Source organism: Balaenoptera physalus (assembly GCF_965194825.1).
Source record: "Balaenoptera physalus genome assembly, chromosome: 3".
NCBI classification, from domain to species: domain Eukaryota; kingdom Metazoa; phylum Chordata; class Mammalia; order Artiodactyla; family Balaenopteridae; genus Balaenoptera; species Balaenoptera physalus.
The window spans coordinates 59540828-59566423 of NC_138890.1; the positions used below are offsets into that span (position 1 = coordinate 59540828).

The 25596-nt window shown below is 41.1% G+C and overlaps 3 protein-coding genes across 10 annotated transcripts in view; all 3 read right to left on the reverse strand.

Moving 5' to 3' along the window:
- LOC309656999 (uncharacterized protein) overlaps positions 1-25498 on the reverse strand; it is a 31671-nt gene extending 6173 nt beyond the window's left edge. The window contains 2 exon segments of the mRNA XM_082453985.1: positions 2-134; positions 21601-25498. Of these exon segments, the coding sequence (XP_082310111.1) occupies positions 2-134; positions 21601-23996 (2529 nt within the window). The 5' untranslated portion in view covers positions 23997-25498.
- LOC309657110 (protocadherin beta-4) overlaps positions 1-25596 on the reverse strand; it is a 121103-nt gene that overhangs the window by 25891 nt on the left and 69616 nt on the right. The gene's annotated exons all lie outside the window — the stretch shown is intronic.
- On the reverse strand, positions 128-18265 carry LOC309657106 (protocadherin beta-14-like). 7 transcript variants are annotated; one of them, XM_082454148.1, is made up of 2 exons: positions 13039-18265; positions 128-4275 (listed from the first exon to the last, which is right to left on the reverse strand). In XM_082454148.1, the coding sequence occupies exons 1-2, from the start codon at positions 13589-13591 to the stop codon at positions 2435-2437; spliced, it is 2394 nt and encodes a 797-aa protein (XP_082310274.1). In that variant the 5' UTR covers positions 13592-18265; the 3' UTR covers positions 128-2434. The 7 variants fall into 7 exon arrangements, with proteins under 7 accessions (XP_082310274.1, XP_082310275.1, XP_082310273.1 ...); XM_082454149.1 differs by having other exon boundaries at positions 128-4504; positions 13271-18264; XM_082454147.1 differs by having other exon boundaries at positions 128-4395; positions 13159-18264.

The following is a 25596-nucleotide window of genomic DNA, read 5'->3' on the forward strand; positions in this document are numbered from 1 at the left end:
TTGACGTCTTAGCCTGCAGCGCCATCATGCGTTGTCTTCGAAAAGAATTGCTGCAATTGCATTCTCTCTGTATATAATAATCTAGATGGCTATTAGGAGTTTGGAAATGGTTTGGGGGAGATGATGTAATCAGAAAACCATGCAATTATAACTATTCATTCCTTCATTCAAAGGAGTGTGACTGATATCTATGTACTAAGCTCTGAAATACATCAGTAAGCAATCCAGACATTGTCCCTATCTTCTAGAACCTGTCGTCTGGGTGGGGTATTCTGAGGAGAACTGAGAAGTGAAAGAAGGCTTAAAAGTGATCAGTCATCTTGTAAAAATAACCATATATACCTATGTGATTTCTTAAAGTTCTCTCAGCAAAAAGTTTGAATTCCTCTAGATTTCCTTTCAAATTCTAGGCACCCTATGTGCCAGAATTGTGGTTTCCATTGGTTGAATCACATCAAGGAAAAAGCTATTAGTTCATTCCAATTTATAATACCCTTTCTACATAAGGTCTGAGATTTTATGATTTTATGAAACTTTCAAACTGTGGAAAAATGCATATGAGGGCAGTTCCCATACCTCCTCCTGCTTTTTCTCCCTAGCATTGGTCACCATCTTATACAGCATATATGTACACATTTAATTCTTTCTTTTCTATGTCACCCTTGAGTTTAAGAACTTTGTTTTGTTCACTTCTACATCCATCAACATCTACAATAGTTCCTTGTACCTAGTAGATACTCAACAAATATTTGCTAAATAGATCAATGAATAAATTAATTTTACAATTCTGATAGATGGATTCTCCTCCTAATGTAGAAGCCCCGTTTTGCTAACATCCTAGTTCATTGTATGAGCTAAATAAACAAGACAGCATGTTCTCAAGTGACTTTTTTTCTATGCTCCTTTGAATAGTAATTTGAAATAATTCAAAATGATCTAAAATGTTTTTTCACTGAATGACAAAATACCCTGGTTCCCCTAAGCAAAGGAATATATTATAAAAAAGAAAGAACATAATAACAAGGCTATAATGAGCCTACAAATAAGGCATACATCTCTTAGAACACAGTTTACATTATCAGTGTTATTTTGCAGTAAAGCTATTATGACACTAATGATATTCAAAAACTTATATAGTAGAATTTTCTAAGAATTTCTAATTTCTATTAAACACTCCAAAGACTGTACAGTTTGGATATATCCATCAATTCTTCTCAAAATTGTATATTCTAACAAACGCTTGTTCTTGTCCCTTATAGACTACTAATATTCCACAACCTTTTGATCCTAAATATTACATTAATATGAAAACCACAATTTTTAACATCTCAAATTAATAGTAAGGTCCAATCCATGGAAGCATATCTAAAAGTGCTTTTGATTAGATAACAAATCCACTTAGCTATCTTATTTAGAGGGAAATTTATTTTAAAATTTCATATTTATTTCCAAAAGCTCAAGAGAGAAAGCACATTTGGGAGCGACTGGAAAATCCAAAATGAGGCATCTCCTTCCTTTTTGTCTCTAAGTAGATTGGCTTTCTGTGCTTCTTTCATGTATTTAGCCAACATGCTATCACTTTCTTGTTGAGTTTCTAACAGAGATACTATAACCAGTTTCTAAAGTCATTTTTTTAAGCATAGATAATCAGATTGGGTCAGTTTGGATCAGTAATGTCTACCACCTTGTCTTGTTGTTTGAAATCACAGAGGGAGATGGGTCATATAAAATAAACATGGCTGCAACAGTACATTTTTACTGAAGAGAGAAGTTTCCAGAAAAAGATGGGGTGGGCTAGACAGACACCGCAAAAGGAATCTATTATTTAAATATCCTAAAATAACCTAATAATCTTTCAATACTACTCATATATATTATATACTGCAGGCTGATAAGAAAAGAGAAAACACCTTTAAGTATAGGATAAATTGCAGTCTTTTCCACTTAATACTACTGTGAAACAAAAACATGCCATTTTTTCAGATATTTCTCCATTTAAAAGTTTAAGACAAGGAGGCATAATATCATATTAAACAGAAGATTTACTAATAATTCATTATATTTGTATCATGCTCATCTCCTAAGTAACCACAACATCAAAAATTTAGAAAAAATTTCTGGACAACAGTCAGAGAATGGGTTTGGGGTCATCTTCAAATCAATAGTGCTTGATGATGAAAAGTTGAAAAACTAACAAATATTCATGACTTTTCAGTACTGAAGTAAAATTGAAAGTTCTTTGTCTCCATCAAAATAGAAATAATAGAGTAAGTATGAGTATATTCTCAAATAAAATTTCTAATCTCCTTAACTAGCAAAATGAAATCAGAAAAAAAAAATCAAGAAATTCTATATGGCCCAAAAAGCTAATGGAAACAGTATATTTAGAGAAAACTAATTTTCATCCCGAATGCTCTGAAAAACCAAAAAATTCCTAATTGAATCCAAAACCATTTATAAAGTTTGAGTTTTCCTCTACATCATTTACAGACTCCTGATGATTGGAGGCAACAGACTTCAGAAACTTGAACTCGCTGGTCCGAGAGCCCCCCTTCAGACACACCTCGTACTGGTAGCTCTGGGACAGGGTCCCCGTGCCGCTGACGTCCACCAGGTGGCCCGGAAAGGGGCCCTCGGGCACCGAGCAGCGACCCACCGAGGCCGCCCCGCCCCTCCTGCACAGCCGCACCGCGACGAACACCAGCACTGAGAAGAGGAAGAGCGACGACACCGACGCCAAGGCGACCACCAGGTAGACGGTGAGCGGGGCGGCCGGCGCCGCGTCCGCCGCTTCCGCTTCCGGGGCCGGCAGGTAGGGCTGCGAGAAGCCGTCCACCAGCAGCACGTGCAGCGTGACGCTGGCCGACAGCGGCGGCTCGCCGTTGTCCTTGACCAGCACCACCAGCCTGTGCTTGGCCGCGTCGCGCTCGCTCAGCAGCCGGGCCGTGCGCACCTCGCCGTTGTGCGCCCACACGCCGAACAGCCCGGGCTCCGTGGCCTTGAGCAGCTGGTACGACAGCCAGGCGTTCTGGCCCGAGTCGCCGTCCACCGCCACCACCTTGGTCACCAGGTAGCCCGCCTCGGCCGCCCTGGGCACCAGCTCGGTGCAGGGCGCCGAGGCGTTCTGCAGCGGGTACAGCACGAAGGGCGCGTTGTCGTTCTCGTCCGCCACGAGCACGCGCACCAGCGCCTGGCTGCTGAGCGCGGGCGAGCCGCGGTCGGCGGCGCCCACGCGGAACTCGAACGCCCGCAGGGCCTCGTAGTCCAGGGACCTCAGGGCGAACAGGTGGCCGTTGTCCGGGTTGATGGACACCAGGGAGGCCAGGGGCACGTGCGCGTCGAGGGGCGGCAGCAGCGAGTAGGTGACCTGGGAGTTGGCGCCCGCGTCTCTGTCTGTGGCGCGGACGGTGCCGATGTGCAGGGCGGGGCTGTTGTTCTCGCGGACGGACAGGGTGTAGGAGGTCTGGGTGAAGGCGGGGGCGTTGTCGTTGACGTCGGACACCAGCACGGTTATGTTGTGCTCGGTTTTCAGCCTGGGGGTTCCCATGTCAGTGACAGTGATGGTGATGTTGTACTCGGCTCTTTTCTCTCTGTCCAGAGGGCTCTCTGTTACCAGGGTGTAGAAATTTTTGAAGGTAGGCTTCAAGAGAAAGGGGAGATTGTCCTGAATTGAGCAAACCATCCTCCCGTTGTCCCCAGAGTCTTGGTCTCGTAGGCTAAAAACAGCGACTACCATTTCAGGTGACGAATTTTCCGGTATGGGGCTGGTAAGAGATGTTATGACTATTTCTGGTGGGTTGTCATTCACATCTACAACACTAACTAAAATTGCTGATTTTCCTGAAAGGCTCCCACCGTCAATGGCCTGAATATTTATTGTATAAGACTTAATTAACTCGAAATCCAGAAGTGCTTTTAAACGGACTTCGCCAGAAATGGGATGGATTTCAAATGTTTTCCGTATGTCTCTGGAGACGTGGGAAAATGAATAAGATAGTTCTCCATTTAGTCCTGCATCTAAATCTGTAGCAGACACCTTGACGACCAAGGAGTCCAGAGGGCTGTTTTCTGGTACCAAAACCTCATAGACGGACCTCTCAAACTCTGGGGCATTGTCATTGATATCTGAGACCAACACACGCACCAGTGCAGTTGCAGACCTGGGCGGAGACCCACCATCCAGGGCTGTTAGTGTTAATCTAAGTTCAGGCTCCTTTTCTCGATCCAGAGGTTGGTCCAGCAACAGCTCTGGGTATTTTCTACCCTCCTCACTGTCTTGCAGTTTAAGGTGGAAATGAGGATTGGGGCTTAATGTGTAGTTTTGAACAGCATTCTTTCCTACATCCAAGTCCTGAGCGCTATCCATTTGGAATGACGTTCCTGGAGTAGTACTTTCTGAGATTTTCAGAAGTATATGTTTGTCTAGAAACGTGGGAGTGTGATCATTTATGTCTTTGACCCTAAGCTCAGCTCGAAAAAATTGCAAAGGATTTTCAAATAATACCTGGAAATTTAATATGCATGGCTCGGTGAGATCGCAAAGCGCCTCCCGGTCCAGTTTCTCATTTAAGATCAAGTTGCCAGTCTGCCGATCCAACTGCAAGTATGGTTTATAGTCATCAAAGATGACTCTGGCCCCCCGCGCAGCCAGGTCTTCCACGCCCAAACCTATGTCTTTCACCACGTTGCCTATAAAAGAGCCGATCTCCGTTTCCTCTGCCACAGAATAGCGCCAGGTCTCTGAACACACCAAAGACCCTCCCAGGAAAACAAAGAAAAGCAGCGCTTGCCTTATCTGCTGAGGGCTTCCTTCTCCCGGCTCCATGGCTCCCTAGCCAAACGTCTTTCCGCGGAAATATTTCAATTCAGTCTCAAACTGCTCCTCTCAGCTATTAGCGTGGGCTATAGAGAATCTATAGACTTGCAATTCGGTGGCGAGGGCGTTGTTGGCTCCCTAGCTTTCTCTTGAAAGCCTCTTTTTATCACCACTGCTTCTCTGGAGCTCTCAGTTCCAGTGGTTCACGGTAACCAGAGCATCTGATGGTACAAAAATTTCCCCATCTTATCCTGCAGCGCCACCACGCGACTCTGCAGAGTCTCAGGTTTTAAACAAAGCCAAATAAGTTTGAGACAAAATATTAATTTATCTTGCGTGTTTGTTGATGACTCTGAATTATACTTTCTCCTATATTCCTATTTTCTTTCCTCAGTTTTGTTGTGATGCTGTTACTATTCAGTCTTTAACACAATAAACCACAATCTCTAGAGCTGTGGTGGCTATAAAAAGCATATTTAAGATATAGTCCCAACCTCAAATAAGTTATGCTATCTCTGTGCAGACAACACAACTAAACAATTAAAACAACTAAAAATAGTTAAGAGGACTTTTTTATGTAATTGACTTAGTGAGCAAGAGGTTCCCAGGAAAATTGGAAACGGGAACCAAAGATCTTAGTCTTCTTTAGATATCAGCAAATATGCTTTGAAAAGACAATAAAGATAATGTCATGTATTTAAAACTGAACTGGTATGTACAAATAATTGTTTTGGGGAGGCTGGACATTTCAGGCTGGGTAAATGGTACTGTTTATTTAGGGATACTCCATAAGTGTAGTCGAAAGTAAGTGCTCAAGAGTAGTGAATAATGTAAGATATGTCCAGTTTCTGTCAACATTTTTAAAAAGTTGAACAAACTAGAACCCAGTTCAGTTGTGGAACTGAATTCTGCTTTGTAGACCCAGGACTTCCAGAGACATAATTCTAAATATATTATCATCCATTCATTAATTTTTTCAGCAAATATTTATTGAGCATACACTTTGTGTTAGGAATAGAGTGGTAAACAGACAGACATAGTTTCTGTCCTGAAAGATGGAGGCAGAAAAGTGGTCACACATTTAAAATAGAGCATAATGAATGCCATGATAGCAAAAGTTCATGCTAATATAAGAGCATAGATGAGGGTCATCTAACCAGGATTTGAAGTAGAGGAAAGACTTTTCCGGAAAAAGTTTATTCTAATTTGATACATGAAAAACGAGTTTGAGTAATCCAAACAAAAATTGGGTGTGGGGTAAAATTTCCAGCAAACTAAAAACATGATTGTGCAAATCCAAAAATGAAAGAAGTATTTTGGAAGAACTGAAATAGGATCAGTATGGCTGAGCCATAGAGTAAGAGGAGAGAAATGGTGAGAGTTGAGATTGGAAAGATCAGCAAGTATTTTGTAAGCCATGCCAAGTCATTTGGAATCTACATCAATAGAAATGCAAGATTATTAAAGTGTTTTAAATAGAAAAGTGACATGACCGTGTTCTTATTTTTCAGGAAGATCATCCTGTTTCAGAGTTGAAGATAAATCACAGAGGAGTTAAGACTAGAGGCAAGGGATGGATTAGAAGTTGTTCCATTAATACAGGTAAGAGATAATATTGCTGTCACCTAGAAATGCAGTTATAGAGTTGTATTAGAATGATAAAGATAAAATATACAGGATATGGTGATTAGACACAGAGTAGAATAAGGAGTAAAAGTCAATGTACTTTTTTTCAGGCTTAGGGAACTGGGAGAGTGTTAGTGCTATTAACTGATAGAGTAAACACAGGAAGAGGAGAAAAGAGGAACATGTTTAGAGCTGGAGAAGACGTTTAGTTTTGAGGAATGGAAAGTTTTAATTTAAAACATGTTGAGTTTGAGGTGTCCATAGAGTATCCATATAAATTGTTACATAAATGATCTTACATTATATAAATTAAGTTGAGGAAAGAGGTTTGGGCTGCAGAGACAAATGTGGGATTTATTGGTATGAGTGGTGATTGAAGCCCTTTGAGAAGGAATGTAAGTTGTAGATTAAGAGAAGTATGTTTGAATTTGTGATTTCAGAGGTGCAGCTCTAAAAGACTACCATCTTCAGAAGCTGGCCATGGTCTTATAGATCTACTAGACTAGGGTAGAATTAGATGTCACTAGAGATGAAGAAGGCTAGAAACAGAGTAGGTCAAACTCCTGGACTCAGAACTGTGGCAAGGGAGGGACAGAGGAAAACTATGAAGTTATATTTGAAAAATAGCTCTATACCACTTCTTTCCCATGATCTTGATTAATTTAAAACCAACTGACATCCAGTTGATTTGATTCTCTCATTTGATGACTCATATGCAGAGACTATTTAGGCAGGAAGGTTTACTGATTTCTTTCAGCACTTGGATGGTATCTTTCTTTTAGTTTCCATTAATACTGTTGAGAAATTGTCAAATGGAACATAGATTTCAGTCTCTCATGTGTTTAAAGATTAAATGTCTTTTTCCCATGACTTTTCTTTAAAAAATTTTATCCTTGTCTTTATGAAATTTCACAATGATGTTTCCAGGTATGGTTATCTTTCATTTATCCTGTTAGGTTTATTTGGGTCTACTGAATCTGTGCATTAAGGTTTTCATCAATTCTGGACAATTCCCAGCCATTATTCTTTCTCATCTCTCCTGAAATTCTGGTTAAATATATGTTAAACTTTTTTACTCTGTTCTGCATTTCTAACCACCTCCTCCATATTTTCCACCTTATTAACCCTCTGAGCTATATGTGGGATAAGTTATAGTTTGACCTATCTTTCGCTCCACAAATTCTTTATTTCACTGCATCTAGTTTTCTATTAAACCTTTTATTCAGTTTAAAATTTTGATTTTTATATTTTTCAGTTCTAGGAGCTCTATTTGGTTCTTTCCTCATCTTTCACATTATTGTTTCTTGTTCCCTGTACATTTTCAGGTGTAACTTTTATTTCAGTTAAAGTTGTTAGCTTCTTATAGACTGTTTCTGATAATCAAAATATTTGAAGTGTTTGCAAGTTTATGTGTGTTTGCAAGTGTTTTATGTTTTCTGCTGGCTCTCACTCATGGTGTCATGTTTCCTTGTGCGTGCAGTTATCTTTATATTCAAGTTAAGAACATAAAAATTATTTATATGAATAATTCTAGGATTAAGATGAATAAACTTCTTTCATAGAAGGTCTGCATTTGGTTCTATCAGGATCTGGGAGCACTACTTGTCAATGACCACCTTAAATCAAGTTCAACGCTGAAACTCCAGTTCAAGGCTGAAATTGCATACAAGGGCTCATCCATTTCCAGTTTAATACTACCATAAAGGTGTCGTTCTTAGGATTCCATATTTATTAAAGTGAGGGTCTTCTATCAGCTTCTCAGTTTGTCGGGCTTTGATTTCCTCCCCCATATACACCGTCAAAATAGAGGTTCACCTATCCCAGAATTCCAATTGTTCCCAAGGAAAAAAGTGGATTTGGGGCTGTTTTTCTCTCTCTGAGTTACCTTTAAACGTTAACTGTGACCTGACAATATATTAGTGTTTTATTAGCTATTTTTTTCAGTGGAAGTGTTGGTGTACATAATGTATACCACCCTTATTAAAAAGGTAAACTCTTAAGGATATTGTTATGTCTTAAAATGACAAGCAAATTCTTAGCTTTCATGGAGTATGGGAAATTGATCTTATTGAGAGGATAGAGAAATAATGTTTTTTTAAAAAACCAACTTCATCTGATCAATACTAAATCAACTCTATAATGCTGCAATCAGTTTAAACAATGTCTTATCATTGACATTGGTATAGCTCACACTTCTGTCTGCACTCCTATGTAGAAACACACATCTTCTTTCCTACATTTGTTTCTTCTTCTCTTCTTCCAATGTTTATATATTTGTATATTTCTATAAGTTTGAGATATTATGTATTATATGGATATATATGGTATGTACAATAAATCTCAGGCTCTTTCTTCCTTTTGAAACATTTGGAATTTATTAATGTGGTTGTCTGTACACCTAGTTCACTCCTTTTGATCACTGCATAATAATCCTTCACAAACATGTTCCACATTTTATTTATCAGTTGCTTTACTGATGGATATGTAGATAGACTCCTATTCTTTGCTTTCCCAAGATGAACATTATCATGCACTTCATTTTGTAAAGCTGTGTAAGAGTTTTCTGGCTTATATGCCCCAAAGTAGAATTGCTGTATCATAAAGTATGTACGTACTAAATTTCATTAAATACTATTGAAACTCCTTCAAAATGGGGTGTATATGCAATTTCCTATGGTTCCACTTGATGGAAATTTGTCATCTTTACTAATGCTATGGGTATAAACTGCTAATTTATCATGTGTATCAGCAACTAATGAGGTTGAGCATTACTTCATGTTCTTCTCAGACTTTCTGTTTTCCCCTCTTTTGAATTACCTTTCCCTTTTGTCCTTTTAAAAATATTCTATTGGCTCTCCCGACTTTCTGACTTTTGCTATCTGCAAGACTTATCTGAATAATCTAAATATTAATCCTTCTCAGTTAAAATGCTGCAAGTAGCTTCTCCCTGTCTGTCATCTGCTAGCTTGTCTGGGCTATCCTCTAGTTTTGAGGTAGTAATATTTGTCAATTTTTATCCTTATTGTTTGCACTTTTAAAGCCTTGTTTAAGAAATCGAAATCAATAATAAGGTCATAAAGATATTTTTACTTAGACTTGTTACATTTTTTCCAATTAAATATTTCAAATTCACCTCTTAGATCCACATGAAGTTTATTTTTATATCACATGAGATAAGGATTTTGTTTCTTTATATAGTGAGCCAGTTTTCCCAATAACATTGCTAAGTAATCAGTCTCTTCCCCCCAACCCCAAGTGATTTTGACACCTCTTCAATCATCACCAAATTTTCTTATATAAAATATCTGACACTGAATTCCATTCTATTTGGTAGTGTACAAGTTTGTTTCTGTACCATTCAAATAGGATATTTTGTTATCTGCTCTTACTCTTATGCATATGAAGCATAAGCTTTGCTTCTTATGACTCTGAGAGATAAAGAGGGCCCAAACATTCTTTTTCAGGATTGTACTGCTTAAATGTCTATTTAAGAAAATTCTCACAACTAGTAAATATCTGTTGTAACACAAAATAAGACCAGGAAAAACTGCATGAAGCAAAGAAAAAAATTCCTAAGAAAACTGGAATTTGTTTTAGCCATTTCACAATGTCAAGCAAAATTGCATTTTACTATATCATCTAGTCTACAATATTTAATTTTATGAGAGAAATCACAGAAATGTATATGCACAGTAGCTCTATATCCACACTACATTCTAGTTACCAAAGTGTCCACTGAACTGTACACTAATAGATTGGAGACATTATAATTTGGAACACCATGAGACATCTATAAACCATTAATATAGACCCATTCCTTCTTTGTGAACATCTGAGAAAGGCCACAAAGTATTAAGGATTTTTTTATATTTACTTTAAAAAATCAATAGAAAAGTGAACCTAATTTATTTCTCTACCAGTTTGAATTTTCATTTTAATTTCTTAAGAAGTTTTTATCTGTACTCTTCTGATGGAGGAGTATTTACTTAAGATGATACCATGAACATATGAGTTACGTAATGAACAATATAAAATAATACAAATTTAAACCAGCAAATGTGGTATATTGAAAGAAAACAAAATAGCAACGTAAAATCCCAGAACATTATAAGACTCCTCCCCCAAAACAGCATCAACGACAACAGTAAAAAAGGAAAATTACTTAAGAAATCAATAATTTTCAGTGTGGTCACTTTTATCTTGTCATAAAATGAATTCTTGAAAAACACTATATAACAACAAACAAACAAACAAATAAGATACCCTACTACTGAATACTGGAGAGGTGGCACTTTTACCCTTTATGATGAAAATTTTCAATGGGAATAGTGCAGTAAAATCCAATATACTTTCCACCCAGCTTCAACAGCACTTTTAATTTTTGCTGTATCTATGCTTTGATGAAACGTCTAGAAGTAAATTACATACATTGTGGCATTTGCTCTTAATACTTGAGTTTGCCCCTCCAAATAATAACATCGTCTTGCATAACAATGCCATTATCAGAACAAAAAATTAGCAATAACTCCATTAATATGACATTTTGACCAAATATATGAAAAAGCAGAACACATTATTTTTCCATGTCATTATAGCCACAAATAAAGATTTTTAAAGCAACTGTGCGGAGAACATGAGAAATGATAATGCATGCAACTACCGTCCAACGTAAAATCTATTACAGATTGGCAAAATGGATCCACAGTTTGCCAAGAATGACAAAAGATTAGAAGTTTAAAGTAAATTATTTTATTGAATGTTGAATCCAAAGCTATTCCTAAAGTTCTCATTTTCCCCCATATGCCTACTGGTGTCTTGGACTGGAAGATTAGGGATAATCGGCTTCAGAAATTTAAACTCATTCGTCCCAGTACCTCCCATGAGACACACCTCGTACTGGTAGCTCTGGGACAGGGTCCCCGTGCCGCTGACGTCCACCAGGTGGCCCGGAAAGGGGCCCTCGGGCACCGAGCAGCGACCCACCGAGGCCGCCCCGCCCCGCCTGCACAGCCGCACCGCGACGAACACCAGCACCGAGAAGAGGAAGAGCGACGACACCGACGCCAAGGCGACCACCAGGTAGACGGTGAGCGGGGCCGCCGGGGCCGCGTCCGCCGCTTCCGCTTCCGGGGCCGGCAGGTAGGGCTGCGAGAAGCCGTCCACCAGCAGCACGTGCAGCGTGACGCTGGCCGACAGCGGCGGCTCGCCGTTGTCCTTGACCAGCACCACCAGCCTGTGCTTGGCCGCGTCGCGCTCGCTCAGCAGCCGGGCCGTGCGCACCTCGCCGTTGTGCGCCCACACGCCGAACAGCCCGGGCTCCGTGGCCTTGAGCAGCTGGTACGACAGCCAGGCGTTCTGGCCCGAGTCGCCGTCCACCGCCACCACCTTGGTCACCAGGTAGCCCGCCTCGGCCGCCCTGGGCACCAGCTCGGTGCAGGGCGCCGAGGCGTTCTGCAGCGGGTACAGCACGAAGGGCGCGTTGTCGTTCTCGTCCGCCACGAGCACGCGCACCAGCGCCTGGCTGCTGAGCGCGGGCGAGCCGCGGTCGGCGGCGCCCACGCGGAACTCGAACGCCCGCAGGGCCTCGTAGTCCAGGGACCTCAGGGCGAACAGGTGGCCGTTGTCCGGGTTGATGGACACCAGGGAGGCCAGGGGCACGTGCGGGTCGAGGGGCGGCAGCAGCGAGTAGGTGACCTGGGCGTTGGCGCCCGCGTCTCTGTCTGTGGCGCGGACGGTGCCGATGTGCAGGGCGGGGCTGTTGTTCTCGCGGACGGACAGGGTGTAGGAGGTCTGGGTGAAGGCGGGGGCGTTGTCGTTGACGTCGGACACCAGCACGGTTATGTTGTGCTCGGTTTTCAGCCTGGGGGTTCCCATGTCAGTGACGGTGATGGTGATGTTGTACTCGGCTCTTTCCTCTCTGTCCAGTGCTTTTTCTGCAACTAGAGTGAAAAAGTTCTTGAAGGTTCGTTTCAGGAAAAATGGGAGGTCATCTTGAATAGAGCAAACGACCCTCCCATTTTCCCCAGCGTCTTGGTCTCGGACACTAAAAAGAGCCACAAGGGTCTCTGAGGCGCTCTCTGGAATTATCTTTGTAATTGATGACATGGTCACTTCTGGTGGATTGTCATTTATATCTATTACTTTAACGAGAAGAGTGCATTCTTCCGAAAGACCCCCACCATCTGTTGCCTGAATATTTATAATGTATGACTGTATTGCTTCAAAATCCAAGCGTGATCTCAAATGAACTTCCCCAGATAGTGGATTGATTTCAAATGTTTTACGAATATCTTCTGATGCATGAAAAAATGTATAAGATATTTTCCCATAGTTTCCTGCATCCAGATCCTTAGCAGAGATGGTGATAATCCAAGAGCCAACAGGTGTGTCCTCCAGGACCTGCACCTCATAGAGCCTCTGAGGAAACTCTGGGGCATTGTCATTGATGTCCAAGACCTTGATGAGGACCAAAGTTGTCCCAGACCTGGGCGGGGATCCACCATCCAGTGCTATGAGTGTTAATCTGAGCTCAGGCTCCTCCTCATGGTCCAACGCTCTGTGCAGGACCAGTTCAGGGTATATCTTTCCGTCACCACTGTCTTGAATTTTAACGTAGAAGTGAGAATTTGGGCTAACTGTGTAGTTTTGGAGACTGTTGCTTCCTACATCCAAATCTTGGGCACTCTCCATTAGGAATGTGGTTCCAATAATGGTACTCTCTGATATTTTAATAACTATTTCCTTGTCAAGAAATGTAGGGGAGTGATCATTTATATCTTTGATATGCAGCTCAGCCCGAAAAAACTGTAAAGGGTTTTCCACTACCATCTGAAAATGCAGCACACAGGGCTCCGTGGAGTCACACAGCTCTTCCCGGTCCAGTTTCTCATTTACGAGCAAATCCCCGGTCAGCAAGTCGAGTTGCAAATGCTTTTCATTATCATCACACACTACCCGCGCCTCCCGAGAAGAGAGCTCCTCCACCCCAAGCCCCAGATCCCTTGCCAGATTGGCCACAAAAGAGCCAATTTCTGTTTCCTCTGCCACAGAATAGCGCACAGACTCAGGACCTGCCTGAGACAATCCCAGTAAAACAAAGATAATCAGAACTTGCCTTTTCCGCAGAACGAGTGCCCCTCCGATCTCCATGGTTTCTTCAAGAAAACTCTTTTGTGGAAAAATTTAAGGTCAGCTCTAATTTTGCAAGCTGAGGCTCTGATTCTTTTTTTAGTTGGAAACTTCTAGAGGGTATATAAACCTCCAGCAGGTCTGTAGGTGAAGCTCCTTAATATCTCTCTTTTCAGTGGGTTGGATGTTCTCTGTTGCCGTGAATAATGGAGCCCACAGTGTTGTAGAAGCACTCTTTTCATCTTATCCTGCAGCGCCACCATGCGTCTCTATGAATTTTTTCAGTAGAATTTTTTTTTTTGTCTCTTTGAACAAGTAATTCATAAATTCATCTGGAGTATTTTAAAGCAAATCCCAGACATCACGTATTTTTACCTCTAAATACTTCACTAAGTATCTGTAATAGATAAGGACTTTAAAAATATATACTATACCACTATCACAATGTACAAATTTAGTGCTGGTAGCTTAATATAATTTATATTCAATCTGTGTTTGGTTTTACACATTTTCCTCCAAAATATTTTTTACTGTTGGTTTGTTTGAATCAGTATTTAAACAAGGTTCATGAAGTGCACTGAATTATCACTGTTTTGAATGCCCGACAAGAAGAACCATTAAAATGTCCTGAACTGAAGAAATTATATTTTATTCAGGCCATTTATTGAGTAATTGCAAATATATTCTCCCCTACACTCTTGTAAACACTTATAGATTTCAGTCGATTATAGTTAGTAATGTCATTGCTTTTTTCACTTGTATATTTTTAAAAATGCATATGTGTGTCTTTATGGAGCTCACAGGTTAGAAAATTTGGCAGGCAAGTAATCAAAATATGCCAGAATGTATGCACAGGTAAATAGTAATATATAAATACCAAGAGGGGACATCTTATACCTAGGAGACAGCATTGCATAGTGGTTATGAACATGGATTCTGGAACCAAAATGTCTACATTAGAATCCTAGTTCTGCTACTCACTGTCTTAAGTCTTGGGCAAGTTATGTACCTCTGCTTCCTTAACTGTAAAATAGGGATAATAATAGTGTTTACCTCGTAGGATTATTATCATAGGAATCTAATGAGTTAATTTTTACAAAGTGGCTAGTAAGTGCTTGTTAAGTGCCTGTTAAAATAAATAAAATCTAATCCATATTTTTGGACATCACTGAAACCTTTCCTAAGGTATTGAACTACAAGTTGTGATCTGGAGGAGCCATTCAGGAGAAGAAGAAGTGTTTTGAACAGATATTTTAAGGAAACAGGGAAGTTAAATATGCCTCGAGCTTTAAACCATGGAAGGGGGAGAATGTTAAAATGAGATTGGGGGAAAAAAGCAGAGTAAGGACATAAACAATTATATGAGTTATATAGCATGCATTTTAAAATTTATCCTAAAGGCAATTATAATACAATGTAGGATCTTAAACAGTTGATTAACATAATTACACCTGCATTTTTGAAAAATCAAAATTGGCTGAAGTATGATAATCAGTTTCAGGGGGAATAACCGGAATCAGAGAGACCAGTTAGGAGATGATGGTAGCCTGGATGAAGGTAATACTAGTGTCGATAAGGAGAAGCGGGGTGATTAGAAAGATATTTAGAATATAAAAATATTTAAGACCCAGTGATTGATGGCTTTCATGGGGAGAAAAAGTGGAAAGACTCAAGGATAATGAACACCTCTCTGGGTTGGGAACTGATGGTTAGTGCGTCATTCACTAAGACAGGGAATGCTGGAAAAAAAAACAACAACCAAGATTGAAATAGAAAAAGATAAAGTTAGTTTGGGACATGTTGATATTGAGGTAAGTGCCTGTGGAATGTGTGTGTGTGTGTGTGTACATATATAACCGAAACACAGAAAACAAATCTGGGCTGGAGATATGGACTTTGAGATTCATCAGCATGTACAGGCATACCCCAGAGATATTTTGGGTTCCATTCCAGACGACTGCAATAAAGCGAGTATCTCAATAAAGTGAATCACAAATTTTTTGGTTTCCCAGTGCATATAAAAGTTATGTTTACACTATACTGTAATCTATTAAGTGTGCAATAGCATTATGTGTAAAAATACAATGTACATACCTTAACTTAAAAATACTTTATTGCTAAAAAATGTTAACTATCATCTGAGACTTCAGCAAGTCGTAATGGTTTTGCTGATGGAAGGTCTTGCCTTGATGTTGATGGCTGCTGACTGATCAGGATGATGGTTGCTGAAGGTTGGAGAGGCTGTGGCAATTTCTTAAAATAAGGCAACAATGAAGTTTGCTGCATCGATGGAGACTTCCTTTCATGAACAGTTTCTTTGTAGCACGCAATGCTGTTTGATAGCATTTTACCCACAGTAGAACTTCTTTCAAAATTGGAGTCAATCCTCTCAAACTCTGCCGCTACTTTATCAACTAAGTTTATGTAATATTCTAAATCCTTTGTTGTCATTTCAATAATCTTCACAGCATTTTCACCAGAAGTAGATTCCATCTCAAGAAACCACTTTCTTTGCTCATCCATAAGAAGCAACTCCTCATCCATGAGAAAGTTTTACCATGAGATTGCAGCAGTTCAGTCACATCTTCAGGCTCCACTTCTAATTCTAGTTTTCTTGCTGTTTCCACCACAACTGAAGTTACTTCCTCCACTGAAGTCTTGAACCCCTCAAAGTCATGGGGGTTGAAATCAACTTCTTCCAAACTCTTTAATATTGATATTTTGATCTCTTCCCATGAATCATGAATTTCTAATGGCATCCAGAATGGTGAATCTGTTCCGAAAGGTTTTCAGTTTCCTTTGCCCAGATCCATTAGAGAAATCACTATCTTTGGCAGCCAAAGCCTTATGATATGTATTTCTTAAATAGTAAGACTTGAAAGTCAAAATGATTCCTTGATCCATGGGCTGCAGAATGGATGTTGTGTTAGCAGGCATGGAAACAACATTAATCTGGTTGTACATCTCCATCAGAGCTCTTGGGTGACCAGATGCATTGTCGATGAGCAGTAATATTTTGAAAGGAATCTTTTTCTGAGCACTAGATCTCAACAGTGGGCTTAAAATACTCAGTAAACTATGTTGTAAACAAGTGTGCTGTTACCCAGGCTTTGTTGTTCAGTTTAAAGAGCACGGGCAGAGTAGATTTAGCATAATTCTTAAGGGCCCTAGGATTTTCGTAATGGCCAATAAGCATTGGCTTCAACTTAAAGTCACCAGCTGCATTAGCCCCTAACAAAAGAGTCAGCCTGTCCTTTGAAACTTTGAAACAAGGCACTGACTTCTGCCCTTTAGCTATGAAAGCCCTATATGGCATCTTCTTCCAATATAAGACTATTTCATTGACATTGAAAATCTGTGGTATAGTGTAGCCAACTTCATGAATTATCTTAACTAGATCTTTTGGATAACTTACTGCAGTTTCTACATCAGAACTTTCTGCTTCACCTTGTACTTTCACGTCCTAGAGACAGCTTCTTTCCTTAAACCTCATGAACCAGCCTCTGCTAGCTTCAAATTTTTCTTCTGCTTCTTCCTCACTTCTCTCAGCCTTCATAGAATTGAAGAGAGTTGGGGCCTTGTTCTGTATTAAGCTTTGGCTTAAAGCAATGTTGTATCTAGTTTGATGTTCCATCCAGGTCACTAAAACTTTCTCCATATCAGTAATAAGGCTGTTTCACTTTATCATTCATGTGTTCTCTGGAGTAGCACTCTTAATTTCCTTCAAGAACTTGTCCTTTGCATTCACACCTGGCTGTTTGGTGCAGGAGGCCTAGCTTTCATCTTGTCTTGGCTTTCAGCATGCCCTTTTCACTAAGTTTAATCATTTCTGGTTTTTGATTTAAGGTGAGAGACATGTGACTCTTCCTTTCACTTGAACACTTAAGGCAAATTGTAGGATTATTAACTGGCCTATTTTCTTTTTTAAAATTTTTTAAAATTTATTTTATTTTTGGCTGAGTTGGGTCTTCGTTGCTGCACGAGGGCTTTCTCTAGTTGCGGCGAGCAGGGGCTACTCTTTGTTGAGGTGCGCGGGCTTCTCAGGCTTCTCGTTGCGGTGGCTTCTCTTGTTGTGGAGCAGGGCTCTAGGCGCGTGGGCTTCAGTAGTTGTGGCACGTGGGCTCTAGAGCGCAGGCTTAGTAGTTGTGGCGCACAGGCTTAGTTGCTCCGTGGCATGTGGGATCCTCCCAGACCAGGGATCAAACCCGTGTCCCCTGCATTGGCAGGTGGATTCTTAACCACTGCGCCACCAGGGAAGTCCCTTAACTGGCCTATTTTCAATATTGTTGTGTCTCAGGGAATAGGGAGGCCCAAGGAGAGGGAGAAAGATGGGGAACATCTAGTTGGTAGAGCAGTCAGAACACACATTTATCTATTAAGTTCACTGTCTTATATAGATATAGTTCATGGTGCCCCCCCCAAACAATTACAATAGTAACATCAAAGATCACTGATCACAGATCACCATTATATTTATTATAACAAATATAATAAAATGAAAAGTTTGAAATATTGTGAGAATTACCAAAATGTGACACAGAGACATAAAGTGAGCAAATGCTTTGGAAAAATGGTGTCGATAGATATGCTCATTGCAGGGCTTTGAATTTGTAAAAACTTTCAATTTGTAAAAACACACAATATCTGCAAAATGCAATAAAGTGCAATAAAATGAGGTATGCCTGTGTATGGTGTTTGAAACCATGAGATCTCTAAGAGAACCAAGCAAAAGTGTGTCAAATAAGAATAGAAGAGGCTTAGCACCTTAGCAGAGGAAATTTTCCAAGTACATATGCTATCAAGAGTATAGGTTTGGGGACAGGAAATTGAGATAATTCCCATCTGATGGATTCTATTTTCTCTTTAAGGTATTAAGCAAGTTCATCTGCTAAAAGGGGTTGTGTAAGTAGTAGGGTGAGAAGTTTAAAGTAAGATAAGTAGGTTTGAAGTAGTTGTTATGGAGAATAAAAGAGAAAGCTGATTAGGAAAATATAAAAAGATTTCTTGATCTTGAAAGCCCAATTAAGTTTGGGTGTGATAAACTTAGTGGCAATAGTATTGATAATTTTCTAAGTTTGTCTTATAGAGTGCAGCATCCCAGGTGTAAGAGAAAAGAGATAACTATATTCATGTAATGTGGAGTTTCATCAGGTGGTGAAGGAAATCCTAGAGTGAAGGCAAGTTGAACAAGAGAATTTAGAATATGAGCATGAAGTGATTGGGAGTGGTAAAACAGGGAGTCAGCTGGATGGGAAGGAAATTAAAACAGGAGGGTGTTGATAGGTGGTAGTAGCATCATGGAATGGAGGTCATGACAAGGTCAAAGACAATATGTGACAGGAGTAGCAGGATGAGAGGGCTAAAGGCATAGAAGGTTGTGTTCTCAGAGGGAGAGATCTGAAATCATATTTCATAGAAAGAACAGTTCTGGGTAGTGAAAAAGTACAGCATGTAGCCAAGGCACTAATGACAACTGGAGCAGAGGACTGAGAGGCCATGTTAGATTAATCAGTGGTTGCAGGAATGCAGTAGTAGTATAGGGACTTGAAGTAGAAAGGAGATGAGGAAAACAATGTGTTTGTAAGTGAAAATGTCCTTATGTCCTTTCTTTCCCATACTCTTGGCAAATTCCAACCTAAAGTGTTATTTTGTTCTTATTGGTAAGGGTTTTCAAGAAAATCAATTCTGGGAGGCTGAGCAGTCTCTTGCATCTCCATTTTGTAAGTGATCTCTTCCCACTGGACAACTTATAGTCCTTTAATATAAAATTGGCTGATACAGTTGGATTCCTATGCACTGGTTTATATTTAACTATAAATAAGGTATCTGAAGCATAAGAGCAAAATCTGTTTTTAGCAATACATTGTAAGAGAACTGGTTGGTTTACTTATATCTGGGCATCTGAGCTCCTGAAGGCCTGGCCACTCTCCATTAGAGTCAGGAAACACATAGTTCTTTCCAGAAATAGACAAGTCCTCCTGTTCAGATAGCTGGAAAAACTCGAAGCAAGAGGACAAGTACCTCGTCCTTTTCTCTGCTGTTGCACCTGTTAGATTTTCTGCCTGAGCTGTTCTTTCCCCCTCCCCCATTATAGATGAGAGAGACCAAGCTTACTGGGAAAACAAGCTGATAGAACACTCCCACCTTGGTTGTTGACAGCTATAACACTGTATATCTCTTTAAGCTAGTAGTCCTCCATCTTTTCCCCACTAAGAACAGTAAACACAGGAGGTAACCTTAATACTTAATTTTGATTAATATGAGTTTTTGTTCGCTATGTAAGGAAGTTTTCGTTTAGGGAAGAAGAACTTACTCCAAGTTCCACTTCTGAAAATAGAAAATTAGAATTTAGTTAGCCTGCATGGAGAGACTTTTGTTCCCTCCATTTTTCTTGAATTCAAAGAGTAATTAATCAGTCCACACAGTTCGAAAGAACTGGTGGTGAAATTTTAGCATTCAAGGACAGTAAACATTAGATTATTTTGGATATGTTAGAGCAAGAGGTTTGCCTTCCAGGCATTATTAACTGACTAATACCCAGCCCCTCTATAATGTTAAGATTAGAATATCTTCAAGAGGCAGTGCGTGGCATTGACTCCAGTCTGTGGCCCCACCTCAGGCATAAAAGCAATCATTTTACTCACCCTCATGCACCTCCTCTTTCTCATACCTACTCTCTCTCTCACACACACACTTCCTTTCCTTCTATACCCTTACTCATTTTGCTCATCTACATTTTCCTTCCACAACATACAGACTTTAGACTTTTTGATGAAATTCATTGGAAAGATCCTCCCCCAACAATGAAGGCTTTCTCTTCTGTAATATAGTCAGGTTACTAAAGGCAAGAGTGGTTGGTTGGTACTTGTACAGCATGAAACAAAACTTCCTCCTACAATGACTTGAAAAAAGTTCGAAAATTAGAATGTTAAAGGACTATCTTTTCATACTTTTCAGTACTCTACAAATATCTGAGAAAAGCGGTTTTGAAACTTTGGATTGCTACCCATTAGTAGGTCATGAAATCAATTTAGTGGATCATGACCACATTTGAAAATTAAATAGAATGGAATAATACAGGCAATTTCGGATTGTATCACAAAAAAAGCTAAGCACTGTTCACAAAACATTTCTTTCATACAAAACATGTATGTTATATAATATATACAATATAATTTTTCAGTTGCCTGTGATTTTTTAAAGTTTGAAAATTAGTGCCCAGTGTATATATATTAAATTCTGGGATAACACAGGTGGCAAAAAAGTATACACATTAGCAAACAAGTCCACTCTACAATAAATAAATTATTATTCGGGAGCCTGTATTCAACTAGGTTGCATTTTACCTTTGTAACATTAATGAGACATCTGGAAAATTATAACTTCATATTCCAGTATTCTGTGGGTGGCCACAATATTAATGTGTCTTCAGAATAACCCTCCAGGCTGAGTAAGGAAGAGACACTAAGAAAATTGCCTTCTGGCCCATTCTAACAAGGTGTTTATGTTTATGATTGTATCATAGGACATGATTTTTCAGGTATATTTTCAGCAGTAATAAACATTTTAAAATGTTAACTAAAAAGTGGTGAATTTAAAGAAAGAAGAATGACATTTCTGAATAGCAACCATTATTCAACCACAAGAAAAACAGCAAGAAAAATAAAATGAAGAAATACTTGAACACTTGAAATACTTTGAAAGTGGTCTGCTTTATTTTATCATAAGCATAATTGTGAATGAAAGTTCAACTGGAGAGAGGGCCATGAGCAAAAACTGATTTGGTGTTATTATTTAAGGAGGCAAATTAATTACAAATTAAGACCTCCTTGGTTAGAGAATAAATTGCTATCTAACTACAACCACAGGTAAAGATAAACATTCACTTAAAAGTAAAGGTGGGTAGAACATGCGAAAATATAAAAGTAACATCAGTACAACTTCAAACACACATTTTGGGGGAAATAATGTTGGTATGGAAGTGCCACAAAACAACATACCTATGAGATATAAAAGTTAATTACGGTCACTGAATATTGAACCCAAAGCTATTGTAGAAGGTACGATTTTCCTCTATTTCTTTCCCAGGGCATTGGGGCGGGAGGTTGGGGAGAATCGGCTTCAAGAATTTGAACTCATTACTCCCAGAGCCTCCCGTCAGACACACCTCGTACTGGTAGCTCTGGGACAGGGTCCCCGTGCCGCTGACGTCCACCAGGTGGCCCGGAAAGGGGCCCTCGGGCACCGAGCAGCGACCCACCGAGGCCACCCCGCCCCGCCTGCACAGCCGCACCGCGACGAACACCAGCACCGAGAAGAGGAAGAGCGACGACACCGACGCCAAGGCGACCACCAGGTAGACGGTGAGCGGGGCCGCCGGGGCCGCGTCCGCCGCTTCCGCTTCCGGGGCCGGCAGGTAGGGCTGCGAGAAGCCGTCCACCAGCAGCACGTGCAGCGTGACGCTGGCCGACAGCGGCGGCTCGCCGTTGTCCTTGACCAGCACCACCAGCCTGTGCTTGGCCGCGTCGCGCTCGCTCAGCAGCCGGGCCGTGCGCACCTCGCCGTTGTGCGCCCACACGCCGAACAGCCCGGGCTCCGTGGCCTTGAGCAGCTGGTACGAGAGCCAGGCGTTCTGGCCCGAGTCGCCGTCCACCGCCACCACTTTGGTCACCAGGTAGCCCGCCTCGGCCGCCCTGGGCACCAGCTCGGTGCAGGGCGCCGAGGCGTTCTGCAGCGGGTACAGCACGAAGGGCGCGTTGTCGTTGTCGTCCGCCACGAGCACGCGCACCAGCGCCTGGCTGCTGAGCGCGGGCGAGCCGCGGTCGGCGGCGCCCACGCGGAACTCGAACGCCCGCAGGGCCTCGTAGTCCAGGGACCTCAGGGCGAACAGGTGGCCGTTGTCCGGGTTGATGGACACCAGGGAGGCCAGGGGCACATGCGCGTCGAGGGGCGGCAGCAGCGAGTAGGTGACCTGGGAGTTGGCGCCCGCGTCTCTGTCTGTGGCGCGGACGGTGCCGATGTGCAGGGCGGGGCTGTTGTTCTCGCGGACGGACAGGGTGTAGGAGGTCTGGATGAAGGCGGGGGCGTTGTCGTTGACGTCGGACACCAGCACGGTTATGTTGTGCTCGGTTTTCAGCCTGGGGGTTCCCATATCTGTGACGGTGATGGTGATGTTGTACTCGGCTCTTTCTTCTCTATCTAGTGTTTTCTGGGTTACTAAGGTGTAAAAGTTCTTGCCTGAAGGTTTTAGAAGAAAAGGAAGGTCATCCTGGATGGAGGAAATAGTTTTCCCATTGTCCCCAGAGTCAGGATCTGAAACACTGAAAACAGCAACTACAATGTCAGGGGAGTTCTCTGGGATGGGAGTGGTGAGTGCAGACACTGTCACTTCTGGAGGATTGTCATTCACATCCACTACTTGCAGGAGAAGAGTGCATTTTCCTGAAAGACCTCCCCCATCAGTGGCCTTGATGTCCACTTCATAAGACAGAACTGTTTCAAAATCTACTTTTTTTCTCAGTCGAATTTCGCCTGTCATAGCATTTACCTCCAACGTTTTGCTAATATCTTCTGAAGGCTGAAAGAATGTGTATGATATTTTTCCATAGACTCCACTGTCTGCATCGCTGGCAGAGACAGTGACAACCAGGGAGCCTACGGGGCTGTCTTCGGGAATATGCACCTTGTAGAGCGACTGCTCAAACTCAGGGGCGTTATCGTTACTGTCCACCACTTCAATGCGCACCTGGGCGGTTCCATACCGAGGCGGAGAGCCGCCATCCAGCGCTGTCAGGGTTAATGAGATTTCAGGCTCCTCCTCCCGATCCAGCTCTTTGTCCAAGACCAGCTCAGGGTATTTTCTGCCGTCGCTGAGATTTCGGGTCAGAACCCGAAAATGGGAGTTGGGGCTGATTTTATAGTTCTGAACATTGTTGCTGCCTACATCCAAGTCCAGAGCATTACTCAGAGGGAATGCAATTCCTATAGGACTGTTTTCCGGTATTTTTAGAATCATTTCTCTTTCAGTGAACACGGGGGAATGGTCATTTATGTCTTGCACTCTCAGTTCTGCCTGAAATATCTCTAACGGTTTTTCCATTAATACTTGGAAATGTAGTATGCAAGGCTCACTCGGACCGCATAGCTTCTCTCGATCTAGTTTGTCATTTATGAGCAAATCCCCAGTCTGAACCTTGAGCTGCAAATGCTCTTTGTTCCCCTGGGAAATGATCCGGGCACCGCGGGTGGACATCTCTGTCAACCCCAGCCCCAGGTCTTTTCCTACATTTGCCACAAAGGAGCCTCTCTCTGTTTCTTCCACTACTGAATAGGGCCCCAACTCGGCGCTCGCCCCATACATGCTCAGCAAAACAAAGAAAACTAGGACTTGCCTTTGTCTCGGATTGTGCATCCATCCAATCTCCATTGCTCTTTCCTGAAAACTGAGTTCACAGGAGCTTCATATATGCCCAGGATCCTGGTAGTCCGGTCCTGCAGTATAGCAGGTCAGAACTATGTCTCTAAATACAGTTTTAAAGAGGTTTCACACACATTGTGCTCTGACTGAGAAAGCTGTTCTTCAGCTTCCAGGCAGTGTGAAACTGGCTGGATCTTGGAGCTACGACTGCAGTTCTGTTTCTCACCACCTTAACCTGCAGCGCCACCATGCGTTCTCACTATGTCTTATCTTTTCTGGTTTAACGTTGGATGCAAAATTCTCCTAAATGTAACACATAGGCTGTGTCAACCGTGTTCTGTAATATGAAACACTTAGTTCTATTTTCTTGTGGTTTTTATGAGTTCAGAGAGAGCTGTGTTGTTACACAGGAGGAGTACTAAGAGCAAACTTTCATTATGTTGACTGTTTAAAGCTGTTCAGGGTGAATGATTAAATAAAATAATTTAACATTTAAGCTGAAAGAATATAAATTTAGGAGCAAAATATTTCTGAAAAAATATGGGAACAGTTTCACAAGTACATTATTTTCATGGTACATGTTATAGAATTACAGATGAGTGGACACTGCAAAATTGCAATCAGTGATGGTTCTAAAGAGAGTATTTTATCAACGCCTTATTAAGGAGTAGATTACTTCCTCTTCTTTCCAACACCTAAGCCTGAGGACATGAGTTTTTGAAACTTTCAAATTATTGGAAAGTTATTTCCCAAAAAGGCAGTCTAAAGGTTAGGCCTGGCATGTTTTGGGATTTTTTTATCATGACAAGAATAATTTCTGTTTTATTCCTTTTAAAAGACAGGTTTAATGAGATGTAATTCACATACCATACAATTCACTCGTTTAAAGTCTACAATTCAGTGGCTTTTAGTATATTCACAGAGTAGTGCATCCATCACCACAGTCAATTTTAGAACATTTTCATCATCTAAAAAAACCGCAAAATACTCTTTAGTTCAGATTTTCCATTTTTAAAATTTAAATTGAATTCCAGTAAAGATTCATAATGTTTTTATAAATCCAATGTTTTTGTTAACAATCTGTAGAACAATTTTTGATAAATACCTTGTCTGAGGTTCAAGCATTCAATCAATGGGGTCTAAACTTCTGTTATAAAGGTCTTTGTATGCCTTCCTTTGGCCACAGGTGGTCCTGCTAGACCAGATAATTTTCTTCCAAGCAGTCAACCTGCGGTAGGCAGAATAATGGCCACCCACCGAAAGATGTTCATGCCCTAATTCCCAGAATTTGTAAATATGTTATCTTACATGGCAAAAGAGAATTCACAGATATAAGTAAATTGAGGAACTTGTGGGGGGTAGGTTATCCTGGATTATCTGGGAGGGACAGAACCTTTCCTGGCTATGGTCAGAGGGGTATGTGATTACAGAAGAAGTGGACTAAGAGACACAATGTTGCTGGCTTTGAAGATGGATGAAAGGGGCCATGAGTCAAGTACTGTAGGCAGCATCTAGAAGCTGGAAAAGAGAAAGAAATAGATTCTCCTCTAGAGCCACCAGAAGAGAATGCACCCCTGGTGACATCTTGAATTTAACCCAGTCATACCCA

Coding starts and splice junctions, on each gene's coding strand:
- LOC309657106 (XM_082454144.1), bottom strand. CDS start 13,591: ATGGAGATCGGAGGGGCACTCGTTCTGCGGAAAAGGCAAGTTCTGATT. Junction 3,730..12,486: donor GACCCTTGTGGCTCTTTTTA/GTGTCCGAGACC, acceptor CTGAAATGGTAG/TCGCTGTTTTTAGCCTACGA.